Below are 11,532 nucleotides of genomic sequence, written 5' to 3'. Positions count from 1 at the left end.
ATATCACCAAATAATGCTAAATGAAAATTAATACCATCAATAAACATTTTGATTATTAGAGGACAATATATATTATAAAAAATCATATTTTTCTACTGTTGCACTTGATAGTTTGCAAATTTTTTAAACAAAATGTTTATAAAATTCTGATAGCAAAAAAACAAAACGATTGCTTAAAATAATTTTATTTTATTACCTACTTTGGTTCATTGCTTTTAATTTATTAAAGTAAATTATTTATAATATTGTTAAGTAACATTAGAAAATAATAGTTTTTCTTGTAATAGTATCACTTTTTTTTACTGAAGCATTTAAGTTAAAAAAAAAGTTAAGTAGAATTTTTTTATGTTATTTTGAATTTTGAAAAATTGTTTTCTGGCATCATGCCTATTTGATAGTCTTTTATTATTAAATTGAAGAAATTTTTTTCATTTGAACATTAGAGACTAAATAGGTTGAAAAGTATAAACAATGAATGATGCTATTAATAGTTTATTGTTTTTAGTTTTTTTGTTCAATTTTTATATTTTATATGTTTTATTAATTTTTTCATTAATTTATTATCTATTATATATTTATTAAAATTTATTTAATAATATTTATTAATATTAACGAGAAAAAATACATTAGTTATAAGCAAATTGAAAAGAAGAAATAACTGTTGTTTTGTTTTTAATTTCCAATTGTTCAACAATAAGTAGTTGTTTCAACAAATTATCACAAAATGTAAAATTTTTAAAAACTGTTAATACCAATTGGTTCAGATGTATCGCATTTTGTTTAGGTATTTATAAAATTATTATAAGCAAATTATCGATTGACGTTGGCAGTTTTATGGCTCCTATAAATAAAAAAATATTATTCACAAGAGCAATTATTTTAAAACTTAGTAAATCACAAAATAAAATAGAAAGAGCGCTTGTTTAAAATGACATTTATTGTTTGAAGACTACGTTATTATTTTAAATAATGTTTTATTTTTAAAATGCACATACATAGGAAATAAATTAAGCTAATTGTTTAATTAGAGCAAAATTAACTTCAAATCATTACAAATCTTTCATCTTTGTATATTGGCTTAAAATAAATAAAATGAAATAAAATGAAGCCGATAGTTACTTTCACTGAAAATGCTTTTCCTATATATAGGTACGCGGGGTTGGTTTCTTCCACTAACATTATAGTATGAGTTAATAAATTAATCCAAATTTATCTTTCCGGCCTGCTTGTTACACCAAATTTATTGGTATTGTTAAAAAATCGTATGAAATTAATTATAATAATTTAGTATCGTCTATTTTACTACTATTCTTATTCTATTATTAAATACTTTTTGTATTATTGAGGACTGTAAGAGAAGAAGCTGTAGATATGCGGATCACCTATCACCTATCCTATTAGTTATGACGAATAGATGTCCTGTGTTCTCATTAGCTTATTCTTTTCTCTTCAAATTAAAAATGTGCATTTAATTCTTCTAAATGTAAAATTATTTATTATTTGATTAATGTTTTTCGTTCTTAATTAAAATATAAGAATTCATTTATGAATTTAATATATTTAATTGATCATTAAGCGACTAGATTTTAAAAAGAAACACGCCCAATTTTCATCACATTCTCATATGGCACAGAAAAGTTTTTACTCTCGAACTTTCAAATTTAAGCGTGTCTTTAAACAAAGATTTTTGATTAAGAATAGTTAATTTTTGGTAAAAATTTTTATTTTAAGTACAGTCTTTGTTACAAAGTGAATTTATTTATTGATACTTTTAGTGACATATTTTGTTTGAAGTGTTTTTTGGACTGCTGTGATTAAATACAAGAGGCTTGAATTAAACGTTTAACTTCAAGATTTTTTTTGGTTTTGAAGATTAAAAAAAATTTTTTATTGAAAATTATTACAAAATGGCGCCGTCAGAGCAGTTCTTGAAAAACGATTTTCTTCTTGGGGCTTCCGCTCCACGCAGTCTACAGATTTAAAAAATAATTCAAATAAGATTGACAAAAATAATCAAATTTAGATGAATGTGATTGAAATTCGTTTCTCGGGTGTTTTAAGTTTTAACCAATGTATTCGATTCACCATTTTCCATTTTTAAAATCTAACATTATATTTGTCATCAGAAACCTTGAAAATCCTCGAGAAATCATTGAAATTTAAATTTTTTTTCGATATACCGGATTCGCCATTATAATTCTTGAAATCTGACGTATACTAATTATCAGAAACCCAATAAACCTCCAAGTAATGTAAAAATTGTAAATTTTTTAAAACATTTATAAATCTTATGTTAATTCTAAACAAAAGTTGTTCATTTCATGACCATTTAGCTTCCTTAATATAATAAACAAATTTCTGCTTAAGAAAACAAAAAAAAAAGTTCATGCCATGAATATAATTTTTAAACTATTTTCAAAGTGCTATTTTTGAAAAATTTTGACACATATGTATATTTTCATTATCAATTGGATTAAATAAGTCAACTATCTTTCGGATGATCACGATAACATAACGCCAGTCAAGTACCAGTGAGTGCCTCAGGGCACTGCTTCCCTACTGACATTAGAGCGTGTGTATGAGCGTCCGTCAAGTTATTTTATCCAGATCCCTAATTTGATTAATTATTTTTAATGGCAATATTATTTTTATTCTCCTTATTTAAAAACTAAAGTCTAGATTATACTTATTATATTTTCACACTTTATATCCGGCCAGATTCGTACAGAATTCCTATCGAATTCGTATGAAATTACTAGCGAAATTCGTGTGGCGTTTTGAAACGTTTTTTCGCACGAATATTCGTGCGAATAGTACCCGGATTTATTAAAATGGATTTTAAAAAAGATGTTTCGTTCAGAAATCCGTATGGAAATTCACACGGAAATTCGTTTGACAATTTCTTAAAAAAATTTTCGGACAAATTTCCTTACGAATTTCGTACAAAATTCAATCGAATTACGAACAGATTTATTTTGGAAAATTTTTAAAAAATTCTGCTCGGCAATTCGTATGGAATCCGCACGAAATGTCAGCTAAAAATTCCCTCAAAAGTTTTCGGCGAAATTTCCATACGAAATTCGTATGAAATTCGAGCGAATTACCACCGGATTTATTTTAGTCAATTTTTATAAAATTCTGCTCGGAAATTCGTACGGAATTCCGCACGAAATGTCAGCCAAAAATTTCTTTTAAAATTTTCGGCCACATTTCCAAAATAAATTCGTTCGTAATTCGCTCGAATTTCGTACGAATTTCATATGGAAATTTCGCTGACAATTTTAAAAGAAATTTTTAGGTGACATTTCGTGCGGAATTACGTACGAATTTCCGAGCAGAATTTTATAAAAAATTTTCAAAATACATTCGTTTGTTCTTCGCTCGAATTTTGTACGAATTTCTTATGGAAATTTCGTCGAAAATTTTTGAGGGAATTTTTAGGTGACATTTCGTGCGGAATTCCATACGAATTTCCGAGCAGAATTTTATAGAAAATTTTCAAAATACACTCGTTCATTCTTCGCTTGAATTTCGTACGAATTTCGTATGGAAATTTCGTCGAATTTTTTGAGGAAATTTTTGGCTGACATTTCGTGCGTAATTCCATACGAATTTCCGAGCAGAATTTTATAAAAGTTTTTCAAAATAAATTCGTTCGTAATTCGCTCGAATTTCGTACGAATTTCGTATGGAAATTAGACCGAAAATTTTTGAAGAAATTGTCAAAAATTATTCCCTGCGAATTTCCATACGGATTTCCGAACAAAAATATTTCTTGAAAATCCATTTTAAAAAATCCGGGTATTATTCGCACGAATATTCGTGCGAAAAAACGTTTCAAAACGCCACACGAATTTCGCTAGTAATTTCATACCAATTTCGATAGGAATTCCGTACGAATCTGGACGGATTTCGGAACGAAATACGTACGAATTTCGTACGAATCATTTTTACCTGGGGACAAATTATTTAATATTAAATATTATATTTAATATATGATCATTTCTTTCTTCAAGCCTTTTAACTTTAACAAATCTAAACTATTTTATTAATAAGTTTTCTTAATAAACTTTAACTAAAAAAATACACAGACGCATCTATATGTTTGCTAGGATTGAAGTAATGAGATCAATATTGCTACAAATCCAAATGCTGTGAATTAAATGAAAGTGAAATTAAAATCAATTAACACTAAAGGTCGATTACTAAAAAAAATACTATCTCATCTATAAATTTGACACATTTGTGGTTTCTGTCCTGACAATGTTACCTCACATAAATTCAAACTTTTTTTTTACACCTAGTGAAATAGATTTGTCACGCATGAATTCTCACGAAATTTAATTACCCGTGAATCTTGCACGATTCATAAATCACGAAATTTTTAACACCTGAACCGTTAATCTACAGAAACTAATATTATTACAATACCAGTAAATATCACTGACGAAACTAATCATGAACTAGAAAACAATTTCGTTTACATCATTCATTATTATCCTAAAACTCTAAAAGCAATTAAAGCAGCTACTATAGAACAGGAAATTATAATTTCCAGTTCATTTCAAATTATCGTTGCAAGAATTCACTTGGAATATTTCGCCTTTTATATTTCAAAAAATTATGACACTAAAAGTGTAAAAAAAAAATTTTAATAATTCTTTACTTAATTGTTGTATTATAATAATATTATATTACTCTTCAGCGAAGCATTGTTTTACTAGATATTTAAAAATTCAATTTTCTGTTTCTGACCAAGAATCCAAAAATCATGTTTGTTAGAAAAATTGTTGATATCTATTTTGGGTTTTCTTTAAGTTTGATGAACATTAATAAGGACTTATCTTTGGTATATGATGATCAACATTCTGTCATCATGATGGTCAGTTATTTAAAAGTTATTAAAAATTTTTAAAAAAAATTAAAAATTTTAAAATTTTAAAATTATTAAAAATTTAAAAAATTAGAAGTTTTAAAAAGTATTTTATTGAGGGGTTTGATATTAAAATTGTCAGGTAGGGTTCAATATTTCGTACTCATTCTATAGAGTAAACGCTTTAAAAATTGTTGTATTATAATATTGTCATATTTAGGTACGATTCTAAACATTACCCATCATCCTTGCGTATAGAGGAGACTAGGTGCGGTTGACAAGTAGTGCAGTTGACACAAATGGAATTTCTCTAAAACAGTTAATTACAGAGATATGAGTTCAAAGGGCAAAATATTTAGTTTTCATGCACGAATCCTTAATATCCAGATGCTGTTGGTGTTAGCTTCTAACTTTAGTAAATTGTTTTTATACATGAAGGTAACAAATCTTTAAAATATTATAGCTCATTTAAAAAAAACTTTGAAGAAAGTAGGGAGGTTTTATTATGTGATACTGTTACTTTCAAATATACATAACTATTATATTGATTGATTTTATTTTGCAGATACTTTTGACTAACAAAGAAAATTTCCTCCTATAAAACACAAATTTATTTCAAACTTGTCAAAATGATAGAAAGTAAAAATTTATCAAACACTATTTTTTATATTTTGAAAATAGGCCACTCTTTGAGAAATATTCGATTTTGCAAAATTAAAAATTTTAAAATAGCGGATCTAAAGTAGCGGACATTATCACGAAATATTTGTTCTATTTTTCATTTATTCTTGTTATTTCAAAAAAAAAATTGTATTATTAATGTCGAGGAAGTACTTTGTTATGAAATATAATGGAGAAGTTGAAAGTAAACCACAAACCACCCATAATCATAGTTTTATAATAGACATTTTTCACGACTAAAGTAGTCTACCACCTTTGGAGGTGATAAAATATTAATTCGCTGAAAAAATTTAAATCAAAGCATAAAGGTGCCAATGGCGTGGCTGGTTTATGTCGTACATCCATAAAGAGAGAGGCAAAGAGATTAGGCATTTTTTTTTTCTTTGCCTTGGTTTTTGTCACTTTCTGAAAAGTGTAATTTGTTCAAATTGTTTCGCACCACTAAACAGAGAATATAAAAGAAAGCGAAACCTAAGCACAGTACAGTTAGGATTAAACTTTTGTATCTGTCAACTCGTCTAAATGAATACCATGCTAGTACGTGAAGATTTTTCACTTATCTTTCCATTACAAGAGAAATAAATATTAAATATATTTTTAAAATTTTAAAGTTTTAATTTGTTAGTTTGATAATTTATTCCTTCGTTTAACAAACTAAAAATTTTATTCTATATATTTTTGAGTGATTACGTATTGTACATATGTTTAGTGTTTAGAACAACTGGATTTAAAAAAGTGTATTCTGGAATAATGTGTTATGTGCATAAGTGTTACATGTCTACAATAATAACAACTCAGATTCAATTCTTTGATATCACCGAAAATTCAGACACATTCTTTCAATATACATTTTTTTGATTCTTAAATTCTTATAAATGGCTAATTTATCATTTCGATTTTTTTATAGTTTGAATTTTATAATTGATAAAGATTATGAATATTTTGCAGATCCTAAAGATAATGTTGCTCTCGATAGCATCTCTAGTATCTTCATATACCTACAATAAAACAACAAAAATACCAATCACCTACACAGTTTCAAAAGTCATTGATCTAACGAAACCAATAACCAATGAATCACAAACATCAAAATTAAATCGAAGAACATCGAAACAATCCATTAATACTCCGACTGATATCAGTAAAAGACAAGACAGTCCATCCTTTGGCGGTTCTCTTTCAACTTTTGACGAACCATCTGGAGGCATTTATGCAGATTCATTTTCAGGATTTAGAGACAGTAGACCTATAAATAAAGATGAGTTTGATATTGATGACATTGATATCAAATCAACTTCTTTTGGTATTGAAGATTCGGGAATAAAAAATAATCCTAGTTTTGGTATCGTTAGTCCTAAGATTAAGGAAAGTTCTTCTTTTGATGTAGATACACCAACCTTTAGTCTTGACAGTGAAAACTTTAATGATGATACAGCTTTCAATATCGGGAGCACATCCTTCGAAGAAGAGGAAGAGACACAAAATAAAGAGGAGGAGGAGGAAGATACTCAATATAACATTGATCCTTCTAATTTTGAAAGCGATGAGCCAACAACAAAAAAGCCAAGTTCTTTCGAACCCGATTTTAGTAATGCAAAAAGAAGTCCTCCATATAGTTCAGGCAGAAATAAGGAATATAGAGATTTTTCCAATGTTTATGGACCCCAGGCATCGAATTCAAGGGCTAAATCTTATGACTCTCCTTCTAAGGAGAATTATAAATATCCCAAAAATCAGGATAATAGTAATTCCAAAGATTTATCCTCAAATGGACCTATTTACAGTGACTCAAATGTAGAATACGTTGGTAGTTCAGCAACACCAATCAATTACGTTACAACACCTCATGACAGATTCGATTCTCCTTTCGTTGATGGCGGATCACAGTTTACATCCTCTGATCAAACTTTCAAAGGATTCGGTCAAAGCTCCTTTCAAAATAGCCTATTCGATCAAGGACCTTTCGCTCAAAATTCCTTTCAAAATCTAAATAGCAATTCTTTTAGAACATTAAATCCCCCAACTCAGAATGCAGTTGAAAATACTCAGCACGTGGGTTTACAAAATTCGCAACAAATATTCTCACCGACTCATCAGACTGAAATCAATTTACCGCCATCGTCTCAATCCTACGAGAGTTTATCTACTTCCTTGCCAACACACAATACACAATTTTCAGGATTCATTGAAGGACAGGAGTCACAACCGGTTTTATTTAATACTGACAATGGCTTTAATTTTCAAGCTCCGAATTTTGGAATTCCTTTTGATTTCGGAACGGAGAGTAGAAATCAACCGTTTTTAACTCTTCAGGATCTTCAGCAACAACGTCAGATTCTGCCGGTTCAAACATCAAGTAGTACTCCTCAATTTCCGCAATATAAAGGAGCGAGTATTCCGGCACATTCGCGAAGTGACTTTGTACATCCTTCTGGGGCATATCAGTTTCTCACGAACCAACCGCAGTTACATTTTAATCCGAATAATGGACCTGTCGATAGGATGCATGTTCAAACTGGACACAATCCTTTTGAAAGGATTCGAACTGACGTTGAGGTTATTGATAAAAAGAAACCTGCTCCACCACAGCATGATGGAAAGGATGATGAAGAATCACAAGAAAGCGTGGAGGAAAATGATGATTTAGATGACGGTTTGTAATAGATTGAACAGAAATTATTCAACCCTATATAAAACTATCTCTCGCGAAAAATGAAATACCATAGTTATTTATATTTTGGTACACTCGATCCAAATGAAAAATTACATTTCCTTTATCACGTCAGGATTTTTTTTTTAAAAAACATGTCAAATATCAAGTTACATTCGAGCTTTTCTAAAAGTTAATAATTTTGCATACAAACTATTAGCTCTAGATTCTCGATCTTGTATGTACTTTCCTAGAAATTGTATGACATATGTTGCTGGAGCTACAATTAGTTAGCAACGACAAAAAGTTTAAAAAAAATTATACCATCAAATTTTAACATTACAATTTATTATTAGAAAATTGTTTATATCAGTATTTTTAATAATACTGTCCAATAAAGTAAAAAATTTGTCTGCAGACATAAAAAATCAATCATTTTAGGAAAGTAGGGCCGAAAAATACTGAGGTAAATTTGCTTAAGGTAATTCACTTAAAAACAACCTTTAAGTGAAAAGGCATTAAATATCTTTCAAAATTTTCTTATTTATAATTGTTAGAAAAGTTTTCAATGCATTTTCGTCCGCATAACACGATAACGGATCCGAATTTTGCCTAGCACGTTAGGATTTTGAAAAACGTGGAATTAAAAGGCGGTTTTTAAGATTCTTTTCTGTTTAACCTGACATGATAGAGACTTGTATAAGGTGTTAAATAAAAGCATGAAACGTTTACTTTGAGAACCATGAGTGCAAAACAAAAAAATAAAGAATCTTAAGAAAAATGGGGATAAAGACGCCAAAAAAATTGTCTTACAAATTTTTAATAATTTTTTATTAACCCATTAATTCCCATGAGCACAGGAACGCATATATAAAAAAGTAACTATTAGGATCCTGGCATAGGGTCTAATAATGATTTTTGACGTTAAAAATTTTTATTTAAAAATTTAAAAAAAAAAATTTTTTTTTAAATAATTTTTTAAAAATAATTTGTTATAAACAATGAATAAAAATTAATTTTCATAAAAAACTGATAAGGCCATTCGATTCTATACGAGAAAAACTACAACGAGAACATATATTACATAATTTTTTTAAAAAAGGCTTATTGTTGTAAAAATGTTGTAAAAATGTTATAAACAATTAGTCTGCATTTATACTGCATGAGGTCTAAAGATAGTTTTTGACGTTAAAAATTTATTTTAAGCAAAATTAGTTTAATTAGGACAGTTTTTGATGTTAAAAATTTTTTTAAACAAAATTTTTAACGTCAAAGAGTATTCTTAGACCTCATGCAGTATGAATGCAGGCTCATTATTTTTAACGTTTTTACAACAATAGGACTTTTTTTAAAAATTATGTAATATATGATCTCGTAGTAGTTTTTCGCGTAGAATCGAATGGTGCTATCAGTTTTTATGAAAATTAATTTTTATTCATTTGTTTATAACAAATGATTTAAAAAAATTAAAAAAAAAAAATTTTTTTTAAATTTTTAACATAAAAAATTATTATTAGACCCCATGCCAGGATCCCAATAGATATTTTTTTTATATTTCGTCGGTTGGGTGTAGAAAGCTGCCAATTCAGACTAGTCGTGAAAAACGTGCCGTTTCAAAAAAAAAAATTTATAAAACCTGCCATTTGAGCTGAGATTTGGAACAGATGCCAACACAAGATGAATTGACTTTTTAAAGATGATAAAATTTTGAAAAGAATAAGACCTTACAAAAGTCATTTGGCCATTATTTTATTTAGATATTTTTTAAAAAATCGTCATTTTCAATGTTTTACAAAAATTTGAATAACTTCTAAAATATTAAACACTTTTTAATTATCTGAAGTTTATTTTAAAGGTAATTTTCTACAGAATGAGAATTACTTATAGGCATTAACGTGTAATTTTTTTCTTAAAAAATGAAGGTCGACAAATTTAGACAAAAAAGGTTCAAGAAATTTGAAATATTCTTATTAACAGAAAAATAATTTTTAACATTCAAATATATTTTTTTATTAAATTCTCTTAAAAAATCTACACTAAATCATGTTTTATATATTTTCTAGAATAGTTTTTAGTACAAAAAAATTATTTCAAATTTCTTCAATTTTTTTGTCTAACTTTGATGACCTGCATTTTCTAAGAAAAAAATTACACGTTAATGCCTATAAGTATTTCTCATTCTGTAGAAAATGACCTTTAAAATAAGCTTAAAATCATTAAAAAGCGTTCATTATTTTAGAAGTTATTAGAATTTTTATAAAACATTGAAAATGACAATTTTTTAAAAATATATATCTAAATAAAATATTGGACAAATGACTTCTGAAAGATCTTGTTCTCTTCAAAATTTTATCATTTTTCAAAAAATATAGAGAAAAAAATTTTAGTTTCCATAAATTTTATGTTTTTAAATGTTTTTCATTCATCTGAAAATGGGTGGTCTCTTAACTTTGATAGGTAGTGTAGGATATTTTTTATTATTTTACATAATGATGAGGCAAGATTAAATTTAATGTAGAATTTATAGTTAATTTAAAATTACCAGAATATAAATTTTATATTTTATATAATTAATATTTATTAATATTTTATTTTTTTTATATTTTATTTTTTTTATTTTTTGGTTCTTTATCTTAATTTATCTCAAAAGCCTCTATTTTTGGACACATTTTATACACACAAAAACACAAGAAAAATATAAAAAAAAAAATTTAGTAATTTCTTGTAAGCATAACAAATTTTTATTTCCAGGCTACAACTCTGCTGGACAAGAATATGGTAGTTCAGAGGAAAATGAAAATTCAAAAGCACAGATCAACAGTGATGAAGATTCTAGAGAAAGTTTTTCTTTAGACGAGCCTGAATTTAAACATATGCCACCAATGGGCAAATTTGTTTTTCAACCATTTGATGATAAAATCAGTATGTTTGACAAATTCGTAAACCATAATAGGCCTGAAAATCGTTATTCGGTAGAATCGAATTCATCAGAAGACGATGATTATACTTCGAAGCAATACGCTTCTATAAATTCACCAAGTTCTGAATACGATGAAAGTGACGATGAAGAGGAATCGAAGAAATTTGAAAAACAAATAGACGATGATGTTAGTTTTTCTTCTGATAAAGGTCTGCCAAATATAAAAAATTATGATTCGCAGTTTCAACAGAAATTTAATCTTCCCTACCTGAATGAAGGCCTAAAAACCAGTATGTTATCAATTTAATTTAACATTTTTGAAAAATTAAATTTCTCAAACAAAATTCTATAAATCTTACAAATTAAATATTTTATATCTTTATTGCTTATAAATACAATTTATTTAAA

At 27.3% G+C, this 11,532-nt stretch overlaps 1 protein-coding gene across 9 annotated transcripts in view; it reads left to right on the top strand.

Annotated features, from left to right (window-relative positions):
• Window positions 1-11,532, top strand: part of LOC122501030 — a 29,390-nt gene that overhangs the window by 16,879 nt on the left and 979 nt on the right. For 5 of the 9 annotated variants that reach the window (XM_043610244.1, XM_043610246.1, XM_043610250.1 and 2 more), the window contains 2 exons: window positions 6,503-8,207; window positions 10,956-11,414. In XM_043610244.1, the coding sequence (XP_043466179.1) occupies window positions 6,503-8,207; window positions 10,956-11,414 (2,164 nt within the window). Of the gene's footprint in view, window positions 1-4,761; window positions 6,092-6,162; window positions 8,208-10,955; window positions 11,415-11,532 lie in introns of those variants that run through there. The other 4 variants (XM_043610251.1, XM_043610247.1, XM_043610252.1 and 1 more) reach the window with 4 other exon arrangements.

Source organism: Leptopilina heterotoma, unplaced genomic scaffold (genome assembly GCF_015476425.1).
Source record: "Leptopilina heterotoma isolate Lh14 unplaced genomic scaffold, ASM1547642v1 Lhet_198, whole genome shotgun sequence".
In the NCBI taxonomy this organism is placed as follows: Eukaryota; Metazoa; Arthropoda; class Insecta; order Hymenoptera; family Figitidae; genus Leptopilina; species Leptopilina heterotoma.
Note: the sequence above shows the minus strand (reverse complement) of the source record. Positions and strands in the feature narration are given on the sequence as shown.